Source organism: Calypte anna, chromosome Z (assembly GCF_003957555.1).
Source record: "Calypte anna isolate BGI_N300 chromosome Z, bCalAnn1_v1.p, whole genome shotgun sequence".
Lineage (NCBI taxonomy): Eukaryota > Metazoa > Chordata > Aves > Apodiformes > Trochilidae > Calypte > Calypte anna.
Genome location: NC_044274.1, coordinates 21524903 through 21547075, shown reverse-complemented (window position 1 = coordinate 21547075; position 22173 = coordinate 21524903). Strand labels below are relative to the sequence as shown.

General features: G+C 41.8%; 1 protein-coding gene across 3 annotated transcripts in view; it reads right to left on the bottom strand.

Moving 5' to 3' along the window:
- SLC44A1 (solute carrier family 44 member 1) overlaps window positions 1–22173 on the bottom strand; it is a 93972-nt gene that overhangs the window by 29671 nt on the left and 42128 nt on the right. For all 3 annotated transcript variants that reach the window (XM_030467020.1, XM_030467021.1, XM_030467019.1), the window contains exon 4: window positions 9535–9671. In XM_030467020.1, coding sequence (XP_030322880.1) covers window positions 9535–9671 — 137 coding nt within the window. The remainder of the gene's footprint in view (window positions 1–9534; window positions 9672–22173) is intronic.

The window sequence follows — 22173 nt, the reverse complement described above, 5'->3', positions numbered from 1 at the left end:
TTTGTAGTAATCCTGACCCTTTGCAGTGAATGAATATTGCACAAGACAACATTCATTTCAGGAAGAAAATATCCAAGTTTTGGTTGTTTTTTTATTTTGCTTTTTTTGTTTGGTTTGGTGTTTAGTTTTTGTTTTGTTTGGTTTGGGGTTTTTTGTGTATACATCAGTATACACACGGAGAGACACAAAGGAGCCAAACTACTGAGGCTGGAAAACTGTCTGGAAAATAACAACCTCTGATTGCATTAGATGCCCAAAGTTTTTTAACAAAGCTGAAGTCTCTCTATAAACAAACAGACCCAACACAATGAAGACTGAGTTGTCTACAAGCAAATTCAAACATAATTTTAGTATTTCTTAGTATATAGCACTTGCCTAAGTACACTACCTATTTCCCTTTGTCTTTAATCAAGATACTTAATGTCCAAGCCAATGCTTTTAGGAGTATAGCAAATGCCAAATCAGATCAGATTGGAGCAGCGGTCTTCAGAAACTGGAGGAAGAAGTAAGAAAGCCTCCAGCCATGGCTGCCTGCCCCAAAGATTAGTTTCTTCCCACACTTGTTGGCAAACAGATCAGTTACTCCCCAGTAAAAGGGCTTTGGATACATAGCCTTTAGTGTTCTTTTTTCTTACATAATAAACTAAGGACATCTTGAATGTCCCTATAAATACTCAACTATTTCCATTATGGAAGTCTCTTCTCCAGAAATACTTGGTAACAAAGTTCTACAAACTGGACCTAGATAATACATATCCACTTTCACCCAAATTAAAGCAAGACTTTTGACAAATAGCTTTATTTTAGCCTGTGTGACATAAAACAGAAGAATTATTTGTAAAAATTGTAAAGTAGTATTTGCAGAAATCTTGTTTACCATTGCTACATTGCTATCTCTATGAAGAGATCTCTTCTAATTACAGACTGAAAGAGAAGACAGAAAGAAGCTGACCAGCCTGTCCCATGCACTCTTGGGAATACTTGTTTAAATACCACTTCTATGGATTAATTTTTTGGGGGCAGGTCCAAAACACCAAATACAAGACTGAAGAAAGTTAGATTTCCTGTGAAAAGAAGGTATCAGATAAAACATCTGAACTCCATTTCACCTTATACTATTTATATGAAACTTTATGTCTCTACTTGTTTATGTGGAAAACATGGCATACAGACATCAGACAAAACTACTTTCATTGCATCACAGTTGCAAAAGTTAATAAGTTATCTAAAATCTATTCTTTTTGGACAAAAGGCTCTATACCACTCCCAAGAGCTTCACAGGAAGGAAATGGAGCTGTTGGAGCAAGTTCAGATGAGTGCCATGAAGATGATCATAGTGCTGGAGCACCTCTCCTCTGAAGACAGCATGAGAGAGTTGGGGTCGTTCAGCCTGGAGAAGAGAGGGCTCCAAGGAGACCATATAGCAGCCTCCCAGAACAGGAAGGAGCATGCAGTGATAGGACAATGGGTAGTGGTTTTAAGCCAGAAGAAGGAAGATTTAGGTTAGACATAAGGAAGAAATTCCTTCATGTGAGGGTGGCGAGACACTGCCAGAGGTTGCCCAGGGAAGTTGAGGCTGCCCCTTCCTTGAACATGTTCAAGGCCAGATTGGATGGGGGTTCTGAGCAGCCATGGGCTAGTGCCCATGCAGGGGGGTAGGAACTCTACAATCTTTAAGGTCCCTTCCATCAAAAAGCATTGTTTGATTCTATGAAAAATGTTTATCCTGTTCTTGCAGATATGAAAACTTCTGGATTGGGTACAATTAAAAGTAATGCCAGAATTTGATTGAGGGGCAGCACATTTTAATAGAGATTTATTATTTATCTCAAAAAAAAGAAGGAAAAAGAAGATTGCTGACATTTACATTTACTTTTTCTTTTACTTTGCATTTGTGTTAGGGCACGAATGCTAATTATAAAGACTACTAGACCAAGAAGTACTATATGATGAAGTGGGTAAATTGTATATGGACAACTGCATAGAGATCAATCATACAGAATATGATTTTGCCATTTGCTGCCACCACCAGTGCTGAGCTACAGTTTAAGCAGACAAAGTAAATTTAAGGAACAAAGCTGATTTGTGGATGCCCATGCTTCCTTGTGACTTCTAGGAGTTCAGGCAAAAGGGAACTGCTATGGCCAGTGAAGAAGGATCTAGGTTCTTTACACAAATGTGTATCTGAAGACATTCTGTTTGTATCACAAATGTAAGGCAAGCAAAACCAAATGCCAGATCATGATTTGCACCATAGTTCACAAGCCATCAAGCAGGATTTGCACACTTGAGTAACCCAAAAAATGCTTTATCCTTGAAGATACTGAAGGCACATTGTGAGGTCCCCCTGCAACACAGCATGTTCCCTCCTGTCATGCAGTGGAGCAGTGGATGACTCTGGATACCACTACCATCCCACCTGGGAACTGCTATTAGGACTCCTTTGTATATTCTTCTCTACAGCTGTCCACCTCGCACAGTGTGCTTCTTTAGACTCACACCCAAAGAGAAAAATATCTTCACTGAAATAGCACCCACGACATTTGTTTGTTCTTTTCTTCTACATAATTAGGCAGAATTATCTTTATTACTCCCATAAAATACCTCTATCTTTTGAAAACCTTCCAACTTTTCTTATATGCTGTGGTAGAGTTCTACAATCCAAATATGTGCTTGAGTAATGTATCACTTTACATAAAAATTAAAACTGATTCCTTAAAAAAAGAAATTCATCAATAATTTTGTCAAAAATTTTTGAATTTTGTAAGGTGAGAGTGAAAGAAATGAACTAGTTTGTCAAACCTTCCACGCCATTATATTTATTCTGGTTTAGCAGAGACTCTTAGCACAGTCTTACTGCTCCCTTGCAGTTTGCAAGGCCTGCAAATCTTAAAGAACTCAAATCATCTACTTTGCTGAGATAACTAGTTTACCAAAGACTCTACTACTATTTGTAAATTATTATCAATTGTAAATGTTTCAAAAGCATTATGGGTAGAATTTGAAAAACAAACTAAAAAATCATTGAACTAATAGATTCTTTGCTTCCTACAGCAGTGCACATATTTCTTCTTGTAGAAATCATTGGGCGAACAACAACAAACTACTACAGAGACCGGATTTGAGATCACAGCATGCTGCAACCTTGAAGAAAAATACTATGCAGAGCAATAGTTGCTGGGCTACTGTTAAGCATCCAGAGCTTACTGGTTCCACAGTGCTGTGGGTGCTTTCACCTACAAAATGGCATTCTGGAGAAGCAATAAATCTTCTGTTCCATGGTTAATTTCCCATGAAGAGACCTGTTCCAGCCATTAGAATATTTTGGGGTACAACTGGAGCAAGGTATGTCAAAAGATAAAAAGACAAACTTTCTTCAGCCTAGTCATGGGTGCAAAAGCCACTACCTCCTTTAAAAGTCTTATTTCTGTTTTGGCTAAACTTGGTTTACTAAAGAACAGAACACCCACTATCTCTGGCATTCTTAAAACAACTACAGTTAGCACAAATCATGTAAAGATGCTGTTCAAAGCCAGGACAAAGATGGGGAACCAAAGTCTGTTCCAAAATTCTTTTAAATTGTGAAGACAAATTATTGTCTTGTGTGCTCAGAGGCCACAGTGCTCAGAACAGCAAGACATAATAACCCTCTGATTACCACAGCAGTAAATGGGAAGCTCCACACTAACCAAGGTGGTCAGATAAAACTACTTTTAGGGACCAGAGCACCCGTGCAGCTTTCCTTCCCATATTTGCTGGCTGTAAACAAACACACAAAACCTCTTCTGCATCAGCCTCACTATCAGTATAAAAGTTTACAGCTTGAAAAACAGTAAGACTTCTTGCTAAGAGGACCAGCCCACAGGGGAAACCATTTACATTAATATTGCTCAGAGTCAAATATTTAAGCAGAAAAAAACAGAGCTATACAGATACCTGAGCTAGGTTTACAACCAGGAGCAGAACACCTTAGGAGTACATTTTGCTCAAGTTAGACATAACTCCAAGCTCTACATAGCTCTTTTAAAAGGCATGTGGCAAAGCCTGAGAAACCGCAGCTTTAGTAAGGTAATTTATATGGTGTTCCATGTATGTTGTCACTGATGCTATCCATGTATTGGGCACATGTGTGACATAATTGACTTCTAAAAGACAGTATGAAGAAGCAGAGCTCACAATTAAAAAATTTAACTTTACTATATTTTTAAGCATTTTCTCTCCTTTTCAAGCAAGATCCTATTAGTTCACCTATAACTTGAGTTCTCTAACACAGGAATCAGAATCCGTCTAATTACAGATTCATAAATGTGCAGAAATCGTAGCAGGAGTGAGACTGCTTAAATCACAGCTATTGGACTCCGTACTTTATGCCCAGTGCTAATTTTTCTTGGATACTGGGTGTTTTACGAACAAGGGCCACCAAATACAACATAGCTAACATGAATACATAATTCATAGATAATTACGCTCGACCAACCCACTCAATAAACCTAAGAGACACTGACAGAAGTGCTGAAGTGCGCAGTTCGCTTATATTCCAAGGACAAGGCTCTCACATTCTCACAAGGATGTAATTCTCAACATTTCTATCTTTTTCTCACTCATGAGCTCCATTCAGATTTACCTGTCAAACTCCAAAACTGCTCTAAACTGTTAATCTGAACCACATTACCAGTCCAAAGCTTCACGCAATCAGACAACTTGGTATACTACCAATAATATTATCTTACCATACTATGAACTGACAACATGGCACAGACAAGTGGAAGTTTAGGACACTGGTTCATGTATTTATAGGGAATTCTGCTGCAAATTCCACAGCCAAAAAACAGAAGAGGTAGGATGCCAACTACTTCTTCCACAGAGGGTGGTAAGTTACTATCCATTGGTAACTTGTCTGCCCGTAACAGACAACAAAGCTGTATGACCTCTGAAAATAATGCCTATGGGGGGTAGTAAGAAGATGCTTTCTTCAGGAACTACTGAAAAGTGCACAAAAAGGCTCAGGTCTGTCTACAGCTATAGGAACCAATTCTTCCCCAAACACAAGCAATAAGAATACATACAGCTTAGGTGTGTATAACTTTCCTATTTGCTTATGGGTTTTAGAACAAGAAAGACATTCCAGAAACAGACAAGTTTACATTTGATGCTTCATACAGGAATGAAGTACCATTGAACTGTGCCCAGATTAGCATCAGAGATGGAAATGAGTGAAAAAAAAACTCCACTTCTTGGCCATGGATTTGAATATGGTCTGAGGTAGCATTTACTGTGGAAGAATTGGAGCAGTTTGTGGAACTGCACAAACATACCTAAACACTGCAGCTCCGCCTTTTGTACTTGGCGTGGGAATGAATAGAGGCAGAAGGCCAAAGAAAGATGGAATTGAACCTTAATATTAAACCTAGTTTTGGGGGCCTAGTAGAGTCTAGAAAAATATTGATGCTTTGAGATCAGCACAAAGGCATAAATGAGACAGACCACTTTGTGGTCAGAACTTCTCAGATTAATGACAAGTTTGTCCTCAGTGAAGAATGCAAGCATAACTCCCCAGATCTATCCACTTATGCCTTGCAGAAGCACAGATTAAGAAAGAAAATAAAGGACTATATGTATCTAAACTCCAAGTTGTTGCAGAGAAACATACTGTCTTTTAAAAGAGAAGGAATTAGAGGACAGAAAAAATTGTAGCCTTCTTTTACAAATAAATGTGGGACTCATGTGAAAGTATCCTTCAGTGGCTGCGAGAATGTCTGAAAACAATCCAACATGTAAAACCTGACACTTCGTTCTCTAAGTGTCTTCAGTATTTAAGATCAGAGAGAGATCTTCTGAAATAGCTAAGTGCAGTTACTGTTATAAATAACTGTACATAAAAACATATAGTGTAAGAATCCATATAGATTCTTATATATAGATTCATATAGAATCTTCCGTTGTAATTAAAAAATCCAGACTACCCTTTTCTCTATTCCCTCATTCTTAGCAACAGCACAGAAAGCTGAACACATATTAGTTTTTGCTCAATTCCCCACTCAAATTTCTTCCAGTGCTAAATGGGGTCAGCTATTCTGGAATCAAATTTAAAATTCATCTAGTCCAGGAGCAGATGCTGCCTCTACTGCACTGTCAACTCTCCACCATTTATGGCTCAAGAATATCCTTGAGTATTAACCTATTAAATATCCAAACACTACTATTCTAACAGTTTATCCCTTGGTAACTAGAATATCCTGATGGCAACAACTTCTGTAGCTTAACTATGACTTCTGTTGAAAAAAAAAAAATCTACTAATTTATTTTTCAACATATAGTTTCATATTACTGAAGTTATGAGATCAATCCAGGAAAAAAATATTTTTAACTTTCTCTAAGATGTTCCTGCTTTTGAAGACTTTATACTTCCTGCTACTTTTTTCTTTTCCAGACAAAAGACTCATTGGTCTTTTCTTGTCAACCCTGTCTGCCTTCCCAGTATGCATACACATAATATAAAGAAGTTCACAAAAAAAGTTAAGAGAGCACTTAGCCAGAAAAGGACCAAAGCACTGCCTTTATGATCCCATCACAAAATGAGCTGACACAAAATATAGTACCTGATTTTTCTCTTCACAATTAATGAACATCACACTTTCAGACAATCCTCTTGCTATCCTCAGCAGCTTCATCTTCTCTTTCCCAACTAGTAATAATAACTTTAAAGTAAAATGCCAAATGCATAACAAGGTTTTCCCCACTACCCTTTCACTCCACAAACATTCCTTTTCATTTGACATTTTGTTCTACTGCAACTGATACCCGACTATTTTCATGTAATTCTAAATAATTCAGTAGCTGCAGCATGATTTACTATCTCATTGTTTCTCCTCCTTTCCAAATGGTTTATTAATGTAATCAATAACAAAAAGAACATTACTGGAGGACTCCATTGTGTGGCCACTTTCTATCAAGGAAATTATTTTATTCTGATTAAAGGGTCCATTTCCAACACAAGACAACCCTGACAGGCAGTTCTGGTAATATGTCAGAGTGTATGGCTCTGTATCTCAAAACCAGTCAGAGAGTGCTTTTTTTCCAGCTATTCAAAAAAGGACATTAAGGATTAACATATGCAGGCTCCCAAAGACCTACTGGTGCAGCACCTCTTTTAATCAAAATACACCTATAACTAATATGGTACAACAGACTTCAAGAAAACCATAAGCACAGGATTAAGCTTTAACTAGCACACTTCCAATAAATACTAAATAAATAATATATAGGGGGGAGAGAAGGGACAGGAGCAGAAGAAAAACATCAAAAGCTAGTAACAATTACTTCTAAGGCAAATAGCAACAGTATCCTGCAAGGTAGTAGTTGGAGAAGTACACGCAAAGATGTCATTATCTTCAGACAAAAGAAACATCTTTCTGTTTCCCCCTCGTTTCCTTTCCACACCTCACAAAGATAAGCTAATCTGACTTAGCCAGCTTGATTTCATTTATTGATTTCCCTCAGGTTGGTAGCCATATCAGACTTAATGTAGCTTTATCTCCAGCTTTAAGTCTACTTGGACCTCAACCAGCTAGGCCTAGCTACAGAATTCTGACAACTGAGATGCCTGCCACCATTTTGCGTTGCTAAATCTGCAAACAGTAATTTAATCAACAGACAGGAACAGTATTTCCCACAATGACCAGTCAGTATAGTTATCACTGAATTAAACATGACAGAAATTATGACCAATTATTTAGTGCTTCGTTTTAATAATGACATTTCATTATTCATACAGCAGTCATATACAAGTATTATCTTCAAGGATATTTCAAAATGTTTTGGCAGACCTTGAAAAGACCACTGCAGAATTTCCTGGACATTAGGACATTACCTTTTGAAGTAACAATGGCTTTCCAGAAAAAACAGCTTTCACTCACATTACTCTGTGCCTGAGTTATTCTGCTGGGTGAGAAAGTCCTAGGGAGACCGGTAGTAGCCAGTTCACACTACATAACATTCTCAGTTGTGTCCAATCCAAAGGTCTACAAGCCCAAGTATGTTGGGCATGTTCTCACATGTGGCTGTGTTAGTACAGCATTTGAAAATGCTCTCAGCCAACAGTACACATTTCTCCACAGCCTCCAAGAGCTGTTCCAGAACATTCCTGTTCTTTACAACTTGCACCTTTGTGGAGACTGAAGTCAACATCATCCCTTAATCTCTTGTATTTGAAAAATTTAAAAAAAAATATATCTGGAAGACTTGTTTTAAAACCTAGAATAGCAAGGGAGATAAAACTTAGCATGTTTGAAGAAGAGAGGGTTTTCATGTGCTTTAAAATGTGTGCCTGAACTTTAAAAAAACTGCACCTGAACATATTTCAGGCACATAAGACTTGACTTATAAACATGGAAAACAATGTCTGTGGTAAAACAAGGCATGGCATTATTTCAGCTCCACTACTGACAACCTGGACTTCTCATCAACAAATAACTGGACTGCATTAGTTAAGAAAAACTCAGCATGCTCAGCTAAGGGGTAAAGAGTAAAGCTGTATTTTGATACTGGCTAGCTTTACTTGGACTTGTATTTGACAGAAGTGCACAAATCACATGAGGAAGCTCTCATCCACAGGCCAGCCTCTGCACTGTGCTGTCACAGCTGTTTATGCAGCTTCATGTGCCGTCATGCCCCAGATAGTGCAGCTCCCTGATTCAGACACAATACAGTGGCAGAACCAAGGGTACTAGGAGTGTCCACATCCTGCTTCAGCTCACTAGGCTTTCAAACAGTAAGTACTCACACAACTTACACCAGATTGGAAAAGTAATTTGCTTTGAACTTGGTCACCCAGACTGTCCCATCATTAGCCAAGAATGTGGCTTGCGAAGAAATCTTACTCCAGCATTTTAAAAGAATGTGTAAATTTAGGACAAAATGCTCACACTTGAATAGCTGGAAAACCCTAAAATTTCCTCAAACTGTTTTAAGTTTTCATGTTTACTCTTTTTTTGGATGGTCCAAAAGTTAGTTACCTCACATGTATTTTATTCTATACACTACTCTATAGTGTTGAAATATGGATGAAGCAAAGAATAACAGTATTATTACTGCACATAAGTACTGCTCTTGAGGCGAACGGAGTACAGCATTTTATTTCTTAATAGTTAAGTTTGCTTTAAATTTCTTAAAAAAAAAGAATAAAATAAACAAGCAAAAACTGGAACTGCACTGAATGAAATATTTTCACATACACAGACATACTCCATGCTGCAAGCACAGTTCAATAGCAGCATTGCTTACATTAGCCCCGTATATATATGAGGGCATTTCAACAGCAGTATGGTTGAGCAGCAACATCAGGATTGTTGGAGTTGAGAACATACCCTACAGTAACCCATTCCCTCAAATCTGTAAACTTCTACCTTATTGAAAACAATCATGTTACCGCTAGTTTTTTAATACACTTTTCACTTTTAGTTCAACTAATAAACAGGTCCTTCTTCTATTATACTATCCAGGATATGAATGAAAAGAGACATCCTTTTTGCATACCATTATTTTCAGCAAATTTCTGAATATCAGCCAGAGTTTTTAGTTCTTTCCTTGGACAAGCTGATACACACAAAGCAATGGACTTGATCTTCTGATGTACTAGATCGATGTTACATGGATCCAAGAAGAATATATACCTAGGGAAGAAAAAAAAGTAAATTACTTCTATTCTAGTTAACAATTACACTAAGCAAAACCCAGTTGGGAACTGGACTCAGTGGGTCCCTTCCAAGTTGAGATATTGCACGATCCTATGAATTTAGTTTCAAACTAAAGGATTCAGCCAAGACTAACCTTCGGTCTACCCATAAACACAGGATAGCTGACACTACTGTAACTCTGTAGGTCAAATTAATTCAGGTATTCATGTGCACAAATATATGTATATTTATGTAATTCCAGATCATGTAGAAAGGATTTTTAACTCTATCAAATTCAAAACTATTCAAATGGTGCTGTTCATAAAACCAGTTGCATTTCTACTATGCTTCTTCACAGACACAGATACATTCACCAAAAAAACTTCATTCCACACTTAAACCTGACTTCAAGATTTCCATCTTTTTTTCAGAAAGACCCAACAAACCTCTTAAGGTTATACTTATGCTGCAAAAAGGACAGTCTATAGCTATTTAATGAGTACATATAATACCAGTAATGAATAACAGTTTCTTGGTTTAGATTGATTTTCCACACCACAGGTCCATATGACTGTAGTACTTATTTTGACACAAAAATTGTTCACCTATTTCAAGTAGATCCATCTAATGTTGAAGTGCTGTGTTTTAAACATACTCTATATGCTAACTTTCCATGAGTCACTGTCATTTAAAAACCCAATTCATGAAGTATGTGTTGCAGCTTCCCAGATAATGTCTTCTCCTGGCTATACACATGTCATCATGAACACTAACTATACAGTATTATCTATTCAAGGTATAATATAAATGCAGAATATATTTTTTCTATTCTGAAATTAAATGAGTCTTTCAAATTCCTATGATTCTAGTGATACACTAGTGAAATATTCTCTTCATATTATCTAAAATTATCATAGGAAAACAACACCAAACTACCATATAAGATGCCATTTTTATCTCTGCAGTCCTTATGGTGGGGATTAGTTCCATAAAAATCCCTTCTGATCCCCAAAAGCATTTAAGTTTGGTCCTGACTGAACAATTCCAGTCTACATATGCCAGCTACTGTCTAACCTTCCCCCTAAGGCTCTTCTGTTATCAAGTCTCAGTACATAAGAACTACTTAGTACATTTTTTTCTGTCCTACAAGGCTTCCTGTCTTACTTCCTGAAAGTCCATCAACCCATGTCATCTGTATCAACTGCAATGTAGTAATAGGCTCTTTGAGTTAACATATTCCCTTTCCTTGTCCATACCTCCATGAGAACTATCCAGTAGTATTTCTGGGTTTTTTACTTTTTTTTTTACTTTTACTTTTTTACCACACCCCTCAGGGCTGAAAATCAACTATGAAAATCAAAGAAGCAAGTACAAACTTCTGTCCAACATACAAAGCCAAGGTAACTTCAGTGTGAACAACCAGCCACAAATTCCCTATTTTTCCTTTATTTCAAATAAGATATTCTGAGTTTGATACCAACACATACAACACTTGTGTCAAATGAACTCCTGCCATAGCTTCCTCTTCATAAGGGCAAGTTCCTTCAGTTGCTATTCCATACCACAAGGTAAGTGAAGGAGAGTCTGCTCTTTCAAGGGTATCAGGTCAACAGAGCTACAAACAAGAACCTACAGAGCCAAACCTGACCAACACATGGTAAGGATAGGAAGAAATCTGGTCAGTTGCACTATTGTTAAGGATATGTGAGTGGTGTGTGAGAATTCTTATCTTTCAGTAAAATTATAAACACTTTAACCAATTAACTTTAACCAATAAATGTTAATGAAATTTACCAGAAAAAAATACCAAAAAACCCCCCAAGAAACAGCTAGTCATAATGATTGGTGGCTTATCAAGACACTGCAGGCAAACTGAGGCTTTGTGACTGCTAAGGATGCAAATCTGAGGGTGCAGTATGCAGGAGGGGGGTATCAGTGGGTCTGTGCCAGCTCATGAGAAAATATGCATGGGATAGGAGAGGATATGGGTCAGAACAAAGAGAGGTAAAGGTGCCCCAGGCCTGTGGTGTCAGCTACCAAAGCAAGCAGGGTGTCAGTGCCAGCAACTGGGGCAGGAAGGGACCTTGGCCATTAGCCACTGCGGTGGAAACCATGTGTTTTCCAAAAAATACCTACAAGCATAAGGGAGGGGCTCAGAGCCAATGACTGGGGCAGAACTGTGGGTCACAGCCTGTGTGGTGCTGGCTGTTGGCTCAGCATGTTGGTTTGTAACTTAACAGCAAACTGCAAGCTGTTCCAGCTGGCATGAAGGAGGCTCTGGGTCCAGGCAGGGGTGGCAGTTGAGTGTAAGGTCTGTGCTGCTCTTTGGGGGACTTGTGAATGTGGGGTGCCTGTGGGATAACAGTGTGTGTTCTTGCTAGGAAGCACACCAAACTAGATTAGTTATTGGGCAGGGACAGGTTAGGGGGCCTAGGATCAGGGCAGGGGAGCTGAATGGCCAGAGAAGGGCTGTGCTGCTACTTCAGGCACCCATAAATGTACATGTGCATCTTAACCTGGAGAATGTCAAATGCACTAGTGACCTTCTGTCTCTGTCAGCCCACAAGGAGATGGAGATGTGGCCACCTGTGCATGTGTTTCTGGATGCACAGAAACATTATCGAAAGCAGCACATTTTCAGTACCAGTCCCTGTAACCAGCTGTGTCAGGGTCCCATGTGTGTCTGTCCATCCACATCACTTAGCCTGGACAGAGACCTTAGACCCAGGGACACAGTGGACCCATCTCCAGTGGTCAGGGGGAAGGTTCCTCCAAACATCCCTTAAATAATGTTACAGAGAAAAGCCTGAGGAAACCAAGTCAAGAACATCAGCATTACCAAGCTAGGATCCAGCCCATGCCAGCAGTCATTTAAATTCAAGAACCAAGCTATAATTTAATGGACAGAAGAAATCAAGATTATTTTGTAAAATAAACATGACAATTTTAATTCAAGTCTGGAAATTTAGAGATACAACAAGCTATACTACAATATGGAGTTTTGACAGAAGTGTGCTGTGTTGACATAACCTTAAACAGCCACATATAATTCAAACACTGCACTACACTGTTCAAAGACTGTTCTGACAGCAATAAGGCAGCTGCAAAGCAAACTCCAAGTTTTCAAATGTATGGATGGCTTCAATACATGGTCTAAGAAGAGAGATTTTTTTTTTTTTTTTTTTTTTAATTTTGAGTAGCTGAAACAAGAATCAAAATGGTAGGCACCAGCATTACAGAGGAAAAGTTATTTTGGATTTGCTTTTTAAAGCTATGGTTTATTGAAAGATATTTTACTGCAGCAAATTCCATACCGTGTCTGTCCTGGTTTGGACCAGGATAAAGGTGATTTTCTGTCTTGTACTTTTGCTTTTAGCTAAGTCTCTTGTAAGTAGTTGCACTTGCTGAAATTAACAGCAAGTTTCTCAGACAGTGTGTGCTTCTAGGATTGATAACACTTGATGTTTATAGTTACTGCTAGAGACTGGTATGCAGAGCCAAGGACACTGCTCAGCTCTGAGGAAAACATTTTACTGTCCAGGAGGATACAGAGGTCCCACCTGAGCCCTCCTTTGGGGAGGAACAGACAAGAGAGATGCCAGAATTGACCAAACAGAGTATTCCATCCCATATACGTCACACTCAGTATAAATTTGAGGCATCACGAGGGCCGAGCCAGATCTTTTCTGGATTTCCAGATTTCCAGACTTCTGGATTTCCTGATTTCCCTTCCTCCCTTCCTTCACCCGGCATCCTGGAAGGATCCCGTCCATTCATCTGCCTGTGGTCCTGATCCGTGCCAGCCCACATCTGTGTGTTCCTGCCTCCGGTTCCCAACTGCTGCCGACTCCAGGAGTCCAGCCTGGACTTTCCCAGGGCTGCCCTGCAGCCTCGGTGGTGACGTGAGAGTTATTGGGGAAAAGGGGGAGGAATGTGGTTTCCATTTTCCTGTATATTTGTATATATTTAGTAATTTTTCCTATTTATCATTACTGTTCATTAAAGTTGTGTAGTTTAGTTTCCAACCCATAAGTCTCTCTCCCTTATTCTCTCTCCTTTCTTTATCAAGGAGAGAGAGATTAATAGAGAGCGTCTGTTATTCGGTTTAATTGCCGGGCCAGTGTTAAACCGTGACAGATTTATTGGTGCCCAACATGGGGCCTGAGCTAATTGGCTCGAGTCCAGTTCAAAATTTGACTAAATTGCCTGAACAGTTTGAATTCCAACTACAGTGAAAGAATGGCTTTCCTGAGCTGGAATCAGACCTTGTTCTTTGGAAATTTCACAGGGTTGGAGATTAAACCAATCGTGCCGTACCTTTGGTATTTAGGGTATGTGATGTGTATTTTCGCAGCTGGAGTTGCTGTTACTATGTGGGTTTTCTTTCGTAAGAGTTGCTTAAGAACCATCATTGCAATATCATCCTCAATACTGGTGTATATCATGGTGCATGGTGCAGTAGTGTTTCATACAGAGATAAAAAAACTTGGTTGGTAATTACACTCCCAGTTTTAATTTGGAAAATTATACCATTCCGTCGTATTTTGGGCTGACTCCACCTGATTTTAGTAATAGTAGCATTTCATTACTCAATCTTTTGGTGGGTGTTGTTAATTTCTCTCATATATTGGTGAGGAGTAACACAAAAACCACAGTAATGAGATTGAGTATGCCTTTTCGGAGGCCGAGAGTTGCTGTTCGGAGAGTGAGAGCTGCTCCTCATACAGAGAGCACCCCCACTCCTGCCTCCACAGCCGCTTCTCACCCCCCCTCACACAAGGGCACAACTCAGATAAGGCCGGCCAGCATCGCCAGTGTTTCTGCTACAGCTCCAGTTGCTGTGTCTACTCCCACAGACACTGCTGCTGCTCAGAAAGCAAGCCCTGCTGCTGCTACTGCTGCAGACACCTCAGCCTCTCCCCCTCAGCCCACACAGTTACTTGTTGACCCTGTAACTAGGAGAAAAGGAAAACAATGGAAATCAGAAATGAGCCCTAACCCTTCCAAGTCTGAACGAGATGACCAGGTGATAGAGGAAATAGAGGATACTGCCTCTCCTCGTAGAGCAGCTAGAGCAGAGTCAGATGAGGACTCAGACTTAGAATCTGCTCAGCCCTATTCCATGAGAGACTTGCGTACTCTGAGAAAAGACTACAGCCGTTTTCCAGGTGAACCACTTCTCTCTTGGTTACTCCGGTGCTGGAATGAGGGGGCTGCTACCGTAACATTAACTCAGAAGGAAGCCAGGCAGTTGGGATCCCTGGCCAAAGATGCAGGTATTGATCGGGCATTTGGGGAAAAGGCTGGAACTACCAGCCTGTGGAAACTACTCTTATCAGCTGTAAGGGAGAGATATCCCTATAAAGAGGAAATAGACTGCCCACAGATCAAAGCAGCCAGACTTGGAAAAGCTATCAGGTATCTCGAAGAATTGGCTGTGCGAGACATGATCTATAATAATGATGACATTGAAGATCCCTATCACGTACCATGCCCTAAACCTATGATGCAAAGGTTTGTGCATGCTGCACCACCACCTTTTAACCATACTCTATCAGTAATGCTATGGGTTCCTGCAGATGTGGATGCAACTGTGGGTGAAGTGATTAAAACTGTACGAGAGTGTGAAGATGCTGTCATAGCCCCTTGTCAGGCCTGGGTCTCAGCTATCAAGGGAGCATCTGAGAAACTGCATTCACCCCTTTCTCCTCAGACAGACGGAGGACGCCCCATTGCAGCCATTAAGAGGAGACACCCTCCTATGAGACAGAATCGAGAGAAACAGAAATTAGCAAGAGGGACCCTATGGGCGATCCTGTGTGAGTGTGGAGAGGACATGAAAAAGTGGGACAAGAAATCTACTGCTGCCCTACAGGACCAAGTGTTTGAGTTGATAAGTAAGCCGAAGGCAAAAGGAGGTCCTTCTAAAAAGATGGCTGCTCAAGTGTCCAGTGTGGAGTTACCCAATCCAAATATGCTGGTGACTCAAGATCCATGCACATCAGGTGTGAGTACTGGGGATGCAAGCTCCAGTAGTGCACATACTGACAATGCTGTATGTGCTCAAGCTTAGAGGTGCCCTGCCTCCAGCCAGGTGGAGGAGAGGGACAACCGAATCTATTGGATTGTGTGGATTCGATGGCCTGGCACATTAGAGCCACAAAAGTATAAAGCCTTGGTGGACACTGGTGCACAGTGCACCCTAATGCCATTGAATCAGAAAGGCACAGACTCCGTCACTATTTCTGGAGTGACGGGGGGATCTAAGGAACTGACTATTGTGAAGGCTGATGTGAGCCTCACTGGAATAAAGTGGCATAAACACCCAATAGTGACTGGTCCAGATGCTCCGTGCATCCTTGGCATAGACTACCTCAAGGGAGGTGATTTCGAGGACCCAAAAGGGTACCGCTGCTCCTTTGGTACTGCAGCTATTAAGACTGAGAATGCAGAATGGCTGCGTGCTTTGTTTGGCCTTTCAGATAAATCCTTTGTAGTGGGATTGCTGAGGACTACAAACCAGCGTCTGCCAACTGCTACTTCAGTAGTGCATCGTAGACAATATCGTGTCAACAGAGATGCTGTGGTCCCCATTCACAAGCTGATCCGGCAACTAGAGAGCCCAGGAGTGATCAGCAAGACTCACTCACCCTTCAACAGTCCTGTATGGCCAGTGAAAAAGCCTAATGGAGAGTGGAGGTTGACAGTGGACTATCGTGCCCTGAATGAGGTTACACCGCCACTAAGTGCTGCTGTGCCGGACATGTTAGAACTTCAGTATGAGCTGGAGTCAAAGGCAGCCAGGTGGTATGCTACTATTGACATTGCTAATGCATTTTTTGCTATTCCTGTAGCACCAGAATGCAGAGCACAGTTTGCCTTCAATTGGAGAGGTGTCCAGTACACTTGGAATCGACTGCCCCAGGGGTGGAAACACAGTCCTACCATCTGCCATGGACTGATCCATGATACCTTGGAAAAGGGTGGAGCTCCAGAACATCTACAGTACATTGATGACATCATTGTGTGGGGTGACACAGCAAAGGAAGTCTACGAGAAAGGTAAGAAGACAATTGAAATCCTTCTAGAGGCTGGTTTTGCTATTAAAAGGAGCAAGGTCAAGGGACCTGCACAAGAGATACAGTTTCTGGGGGTTAAGTGGCAAGATGGACGTCGCCACATCCCAATGGACGTGATTAACAAAATAACAGCTATGGCCCCACCAACTACCAAAAAGGAAACTCAGTCCTTCTTAGGAACTGTTGGTTTCTGGAGAATGCATATTCCTTTTTATAATCAAATTGTGAAACCTCTCTATGAGGTTACCCGGAAGAAGAAAGACTTTAAATGGGGCTCAGAACAACAAGCTGCTTTTGAGGGTATTAAACAGGAGATTGTGCAGGCAATGGCCCTTGGACCAATTCGAACAGGGCCAGACATCAAAAATATTCTTTACACCGGAGATGGAGGTGATGGTCCTTCATGGAGCCTCTGGCAGAAAGCTCCAGGAGAGACTCGAGGCCGACCTCTAGGATTTTGGGGTCGAAACTACAAAGGCTCCGAAGCCAACTACACAGCTGCTGAAAAAGAGATACTGGCCACATATGAAGGAGTTAGAGCTGCTTCAGAAGTGATTGGTACTGAAGCACAGCTCCTCCTAGTACCACGATTACCTGTACTGGGTTTTATGTACACAGGTAGAGAATCTTCCCATCATGCTACCAATGCTACCTGGAGTAAATGGATGGCTTTACTCTCACAGAGGGCTAGAATAGGAAGACTTAACCGTCCAGGAATTGTAGAAGCAATAACACATTGGCCAGAAGGCAAACACTTTGGAATGCCACCAGGGAAAGTGGTGAAATGGGCTGAAGAAGCCCCACCATATGACCAGTTACCAGAGAATGGGAAACAATATGCTCTTTTCACTGATGGATCCTGTCGTCTGGTAGGAGGCCATCGAAGGTGGAAAGCTGCCGTATGGAATCCTAAACGACTAGTTGCAAAAACAGATGAAGGAGATGGTGAATCAAGTCAATTTGCAGAGGTAAAAGCCATCCAATTGGCTTTGGACATTGCTGAACAAGAAAAGTGGCCGAGACTTTATCTCTATACTGACTCATGGATGGTAGCAAATGCCTTATGGGGTTGGTTAAAGCAGTGGAAGCAAAACAACTGGCAACATAGAGATAAACCTATCTGGGCTGCTGAACTCTGGAAAGACATTGCTACTAGGTTAGAGAAACTTGATGTAAAAGTGCGTCACGTAGATGCCCACGTACCTTCATATAGAGCTACTGAGGAACATCGAAACAACCAACGAGCAGATGAGGCTGCTCAAGTGTTCCAAATAGATCTGGACTGGGACCATAAAGGTGAACTGTTTTTGGCCAAATGGGCCCACAATGCTTCAGGTCATCAAGGTAGGGATGGAACATATCGATGGGCTTGTGTCCGAGGGGTGGATTTATCTTTGGACTCTATTGCGCAGGTTATCCACGATTGTGACATATGTGCTGCAATTAAGCAAGCTAAAAGGTTGAAACCTCTATGGTATGAAGGGAGATGGTCAAAATATAGGTATGGGGAGGCCTGGCAAGTCGGCTACATCACACTGCCTCAAACCCGCCAGGGTAAGCACTATGTGCTTACAATGGTGGAGGCAAGTACAGGATGGCTGGAAACATATCCCGTGCCTCATGCCACAGCCCGGAACACTATCCTGGGCCTAGAGAAACAAGTCTTGTGGAGACATGGTACACCAGAGAGAATTGAGTCAGATAATGGAACCCATTTCAAAAATAGTCTTATAAATAACTGGGCCAAAGAACATGGCATTGAGTGGATATACCATATCCCCTATCATGCACCAGCCTCAGGTAAAATTGAAAGGTACAATGGACTGTTAAAAACTACCTTAAAGGCAATGGGTGGTGGAACTTTCAAAAACTGGGACAAGCACTTGGCAAAAGCTACCTGGTTAGTTAATACCAGGGGTTCCATCAATCGAGCTGGTCCTGCTCAGTCAGATCTTCTACACACAGTAGATGGGGACAAAGTGCCTGTGGTGCATGAAAAGAATCTGCTAGGGAAAACAGTTTGGGTTTATCCTGCCTCGGGCAAAGGCAAACCCATTCATGGGGTTGCTTTCACTCAAGGGCCTGGACACACTTGGTGGGTGATGATGAAAGATGGAGGAGTACAATGTGTACCACAAGGGAATCTAACACTAGGTGAGAATTCCTAATTTCTGCTTGTCTACCTCAATCAGTAATGCATAGACTCTTCAGGAGTCGTGAACTTGTATCCCACCTTAACTACTGTTATGTGAACTGTTGCATAAACTAACAGTGTTCTATGAGTGTTTTTCAGGATGATTTTGTGGTGATGAAACCAGAACTAGGTTCATCGGCTGACATCCAGTTACCATCTGCAACCTGCAACTTGTGAACCGTGGACATGAACTATAAATTGCTCCTTGTTTTGAGAATCTGCTACAATAGATGAACATCTGCAATTGTAGACTGAATTACTTAGTGAATTTCAGCACAGAGAGATAGTAGTAATTTGTGTATAGATATGTTTAAGGATAAGAAATAGTAATGATTGGAGCATGACGCAAATGGTATGGAATAAGGGGTGGAATGTCCTGGTTTGGACCAGGATAAAGGTGATTTTCTGTCTTGTACTTTTGCTTTTAGCTAAGTCTCTTGTAAGTAGTTGCACTTGCTGAAATTAACAGCAAGTTTCTCAGACAGTGTGTGCTTCTAGGATTGATAACACTTGATGTTTATAGTTACTGCTAGAGACTGGTATGCAGAGCCAAGGACACTGCTCAGCTCTGAGGAAAACATTTTACCGTCCAGGAGGATACAGAGGTCCCACCTGAGCCCTCCTTTGGGGAGGAACAGACAAGATAGATGCCAGAATTGACCAAACAGAGTATTCCATCCCATATACGTCACACTCAGTATAAATTTGAGGCATCACGAGGGCCGAGCCAGATCTTTTCTGGATTTCCAGATTTCCAGACTTCTGGATTTCCCGATTTCCCTTCCTCCCTTCCTTCACCCGGCATCCTGGAAGGATCCCGTCCATTCGTCTGCCTGTGGTCCTGATCCGTGCCAGCCCACATCTGTGTGTTCCTGCCTCCGGTTCCCGACTGCTGCCGACTCCAGGAGTCCAGCCTGGACTTTCCCAGGGCTGCCCTGCAGCCTCGGTGGTGACGTGAGAGCTATTGGGGAAAAGGGGGAGGAATGTGGTTTCCATTTTCCTGTATATTTGTATATATTTAGTAATTTTTCCTATTTATCATTACTGTTCATTAAAGTTGTGTAGTTTAGTTTCCAACCCATAAGTCTCTCTCCCTTATTCTCTCTCCTTTCTTTATCAAGGAGAGAGAGATTAATAGAGAGCGTCTGTTATTCGGTTTAATTGCCGGGCCAGTGTTAAACCGTGACACGTGTCATCAGAAATTTTGTTCTTCTGTCGAAGAACGTACTTCTAGTGTAATTGCTTTAATTAATTGCTTTGTGCTGCAATTTCAGTTATTCAGAAAGGCTGAATTTAGTTATTCATACAAAGGCTGAAGCAAATAAAGAAATAATATTGTTACAGATGCTTCAACACTGCAAGTGAAAATTTGTTTGTTTGCTGTCAACACAGCATATCAGATTTACATCCTAGGAAGCTTCTTTGTGAAGTATGAGTCCTGCAGAGAAGGACTACAGAGTATTGGTGGTCAAAAAGCTGGAGACGACCTGGCAATGTGCAGTTGCAGACCAGAGAACTAGCTATATCCTGAGCTCCATCAAAAGAAGTGTAGCCAAAAAAAACAAGGCAGGTGATTCTCCCCTCTACTCTGCTCTGGTAAGACCTCACCTCAACTACTGTGTCCAGTTCTGGGGTCCTCAGTAAAGGAAAGACATGGACCTGTTGAAGTAGGTTCAGAGGAAGGCTATGGAGATGAACAGAGAGCTGGAGCACCACTACTATGAAGACAGACTGAAACAGCAGGGAGAAAAGATGGCTCCAGGGAAACCTTATAGCAGCCTTTCAATACTTACAGGGTGTTTGTAAGAAAAACGCAGAGATTAGATACATAACAAACTCTTTACTAGGAAGGTGGTGAGTCGCTGGAACAGGTTGCCCAGAGAAGTTGTCGATGCCTCATTACTGAAGTGTTCAAGGTCAGGTTGGATGAGCAACTTGATCTGATGATTTCCCTGCTCGCAGCAGGAGAGGGACACAAGCTTATCTTCAATGGCCCCTTCAAACAAAACCCATTCTATCATAGAATCATAGAATCATAGAATAGGCTGGGTTGGAAGGGACCTCAGAGATCATCGAGTCCAACCCTTGATCAGCTACCGCCACAGTCACTAGACCATGGCACTGAGTGCCATATCGAGTCGCTTTTTAAATGTCTCCAGGGACGAAGAGTCCACCACCTCCCCAGGCAGCCCGTTCCAATGTCTGATCACCCTTTCCGTGAAAAAATTCTTTCTAATAGCCAATCTGAACTTCCCCCGGCACAATTTAAGACCATGCCCTCTTGTCTTTTTGAGAGTTGCCTGGGAAAAGAGACCAACCCCTGCCTGGCTCCATCCTCCTTTCAGGTAGTTGTAGAGAGCAATGAGGTCTCCCCTGAGCCTCCTCTTCCTCAGGCTGAACAGCCCCAGCTCCCTCAGCCTCTCCTCATAGGATCTGTGTTCGAGTCCCTTCACCAGCTTGGTTGCCCTCCTTTGGACCTGTTCAAGGACCTCAATATCCTTCTTGAACTGAGGGGCCCAAAACTGAACACAGTACTCAAGGTGTGGCCTTACCAGGGCTGAGTATAGGGGCAGAATCACCTCCTTGGACCTGCTGGTGACGCTGTTTCTGATACATGCCAGGATGCCATTGGCCTTCTTGGCCACCTGGGCACACTGCTGGCTCATGTTCAGCTTCCTGTCAATCCAGACTCCCAGGTCCCTTTCTGCCTGGCTGCTCTCTAGCCACTCTGTCCCCAGCTTGTAGCGCTGCATAGGGTTGTTGTGGCCAAAGTGCAGGACCTGGCACTTGGCCTTGTTGAAGCTCATCCCATTGGAATCAGCCCATCTCTCCAGTCTGTCCAGGTCCCTCTGCAGAGCCCTCCTGCCTTCCAGCTGATCAACACTTCTCCCCAGCTTGGTGTCATCGGCAAACTTGCTGATGATGGACTCAATCCCCTCATCCAAGTCATCAATGAAGATATTGAACAGGACTGGGCCCAGTACTGATCCCTGGGGGACACCGCTGGTGACCGGCCGCCAACTGGAAGCAGCCCCATTCAGCACCACTCTCTGGGCCCGGCCCTCCAGCCAGTTCCTAACCCAGTGCAGAGTACGCTTGTCCAAGCTGTGGGCAGCCAGCTTTCTCAGGAGGATGCTGTGGGAGACGGTGTCGAAGGCCTTGCTGAAGTCCAGATAGACCACATCCACAGCCTTCCCCTCATCCACCAGGCGGGTCACCTGATCAT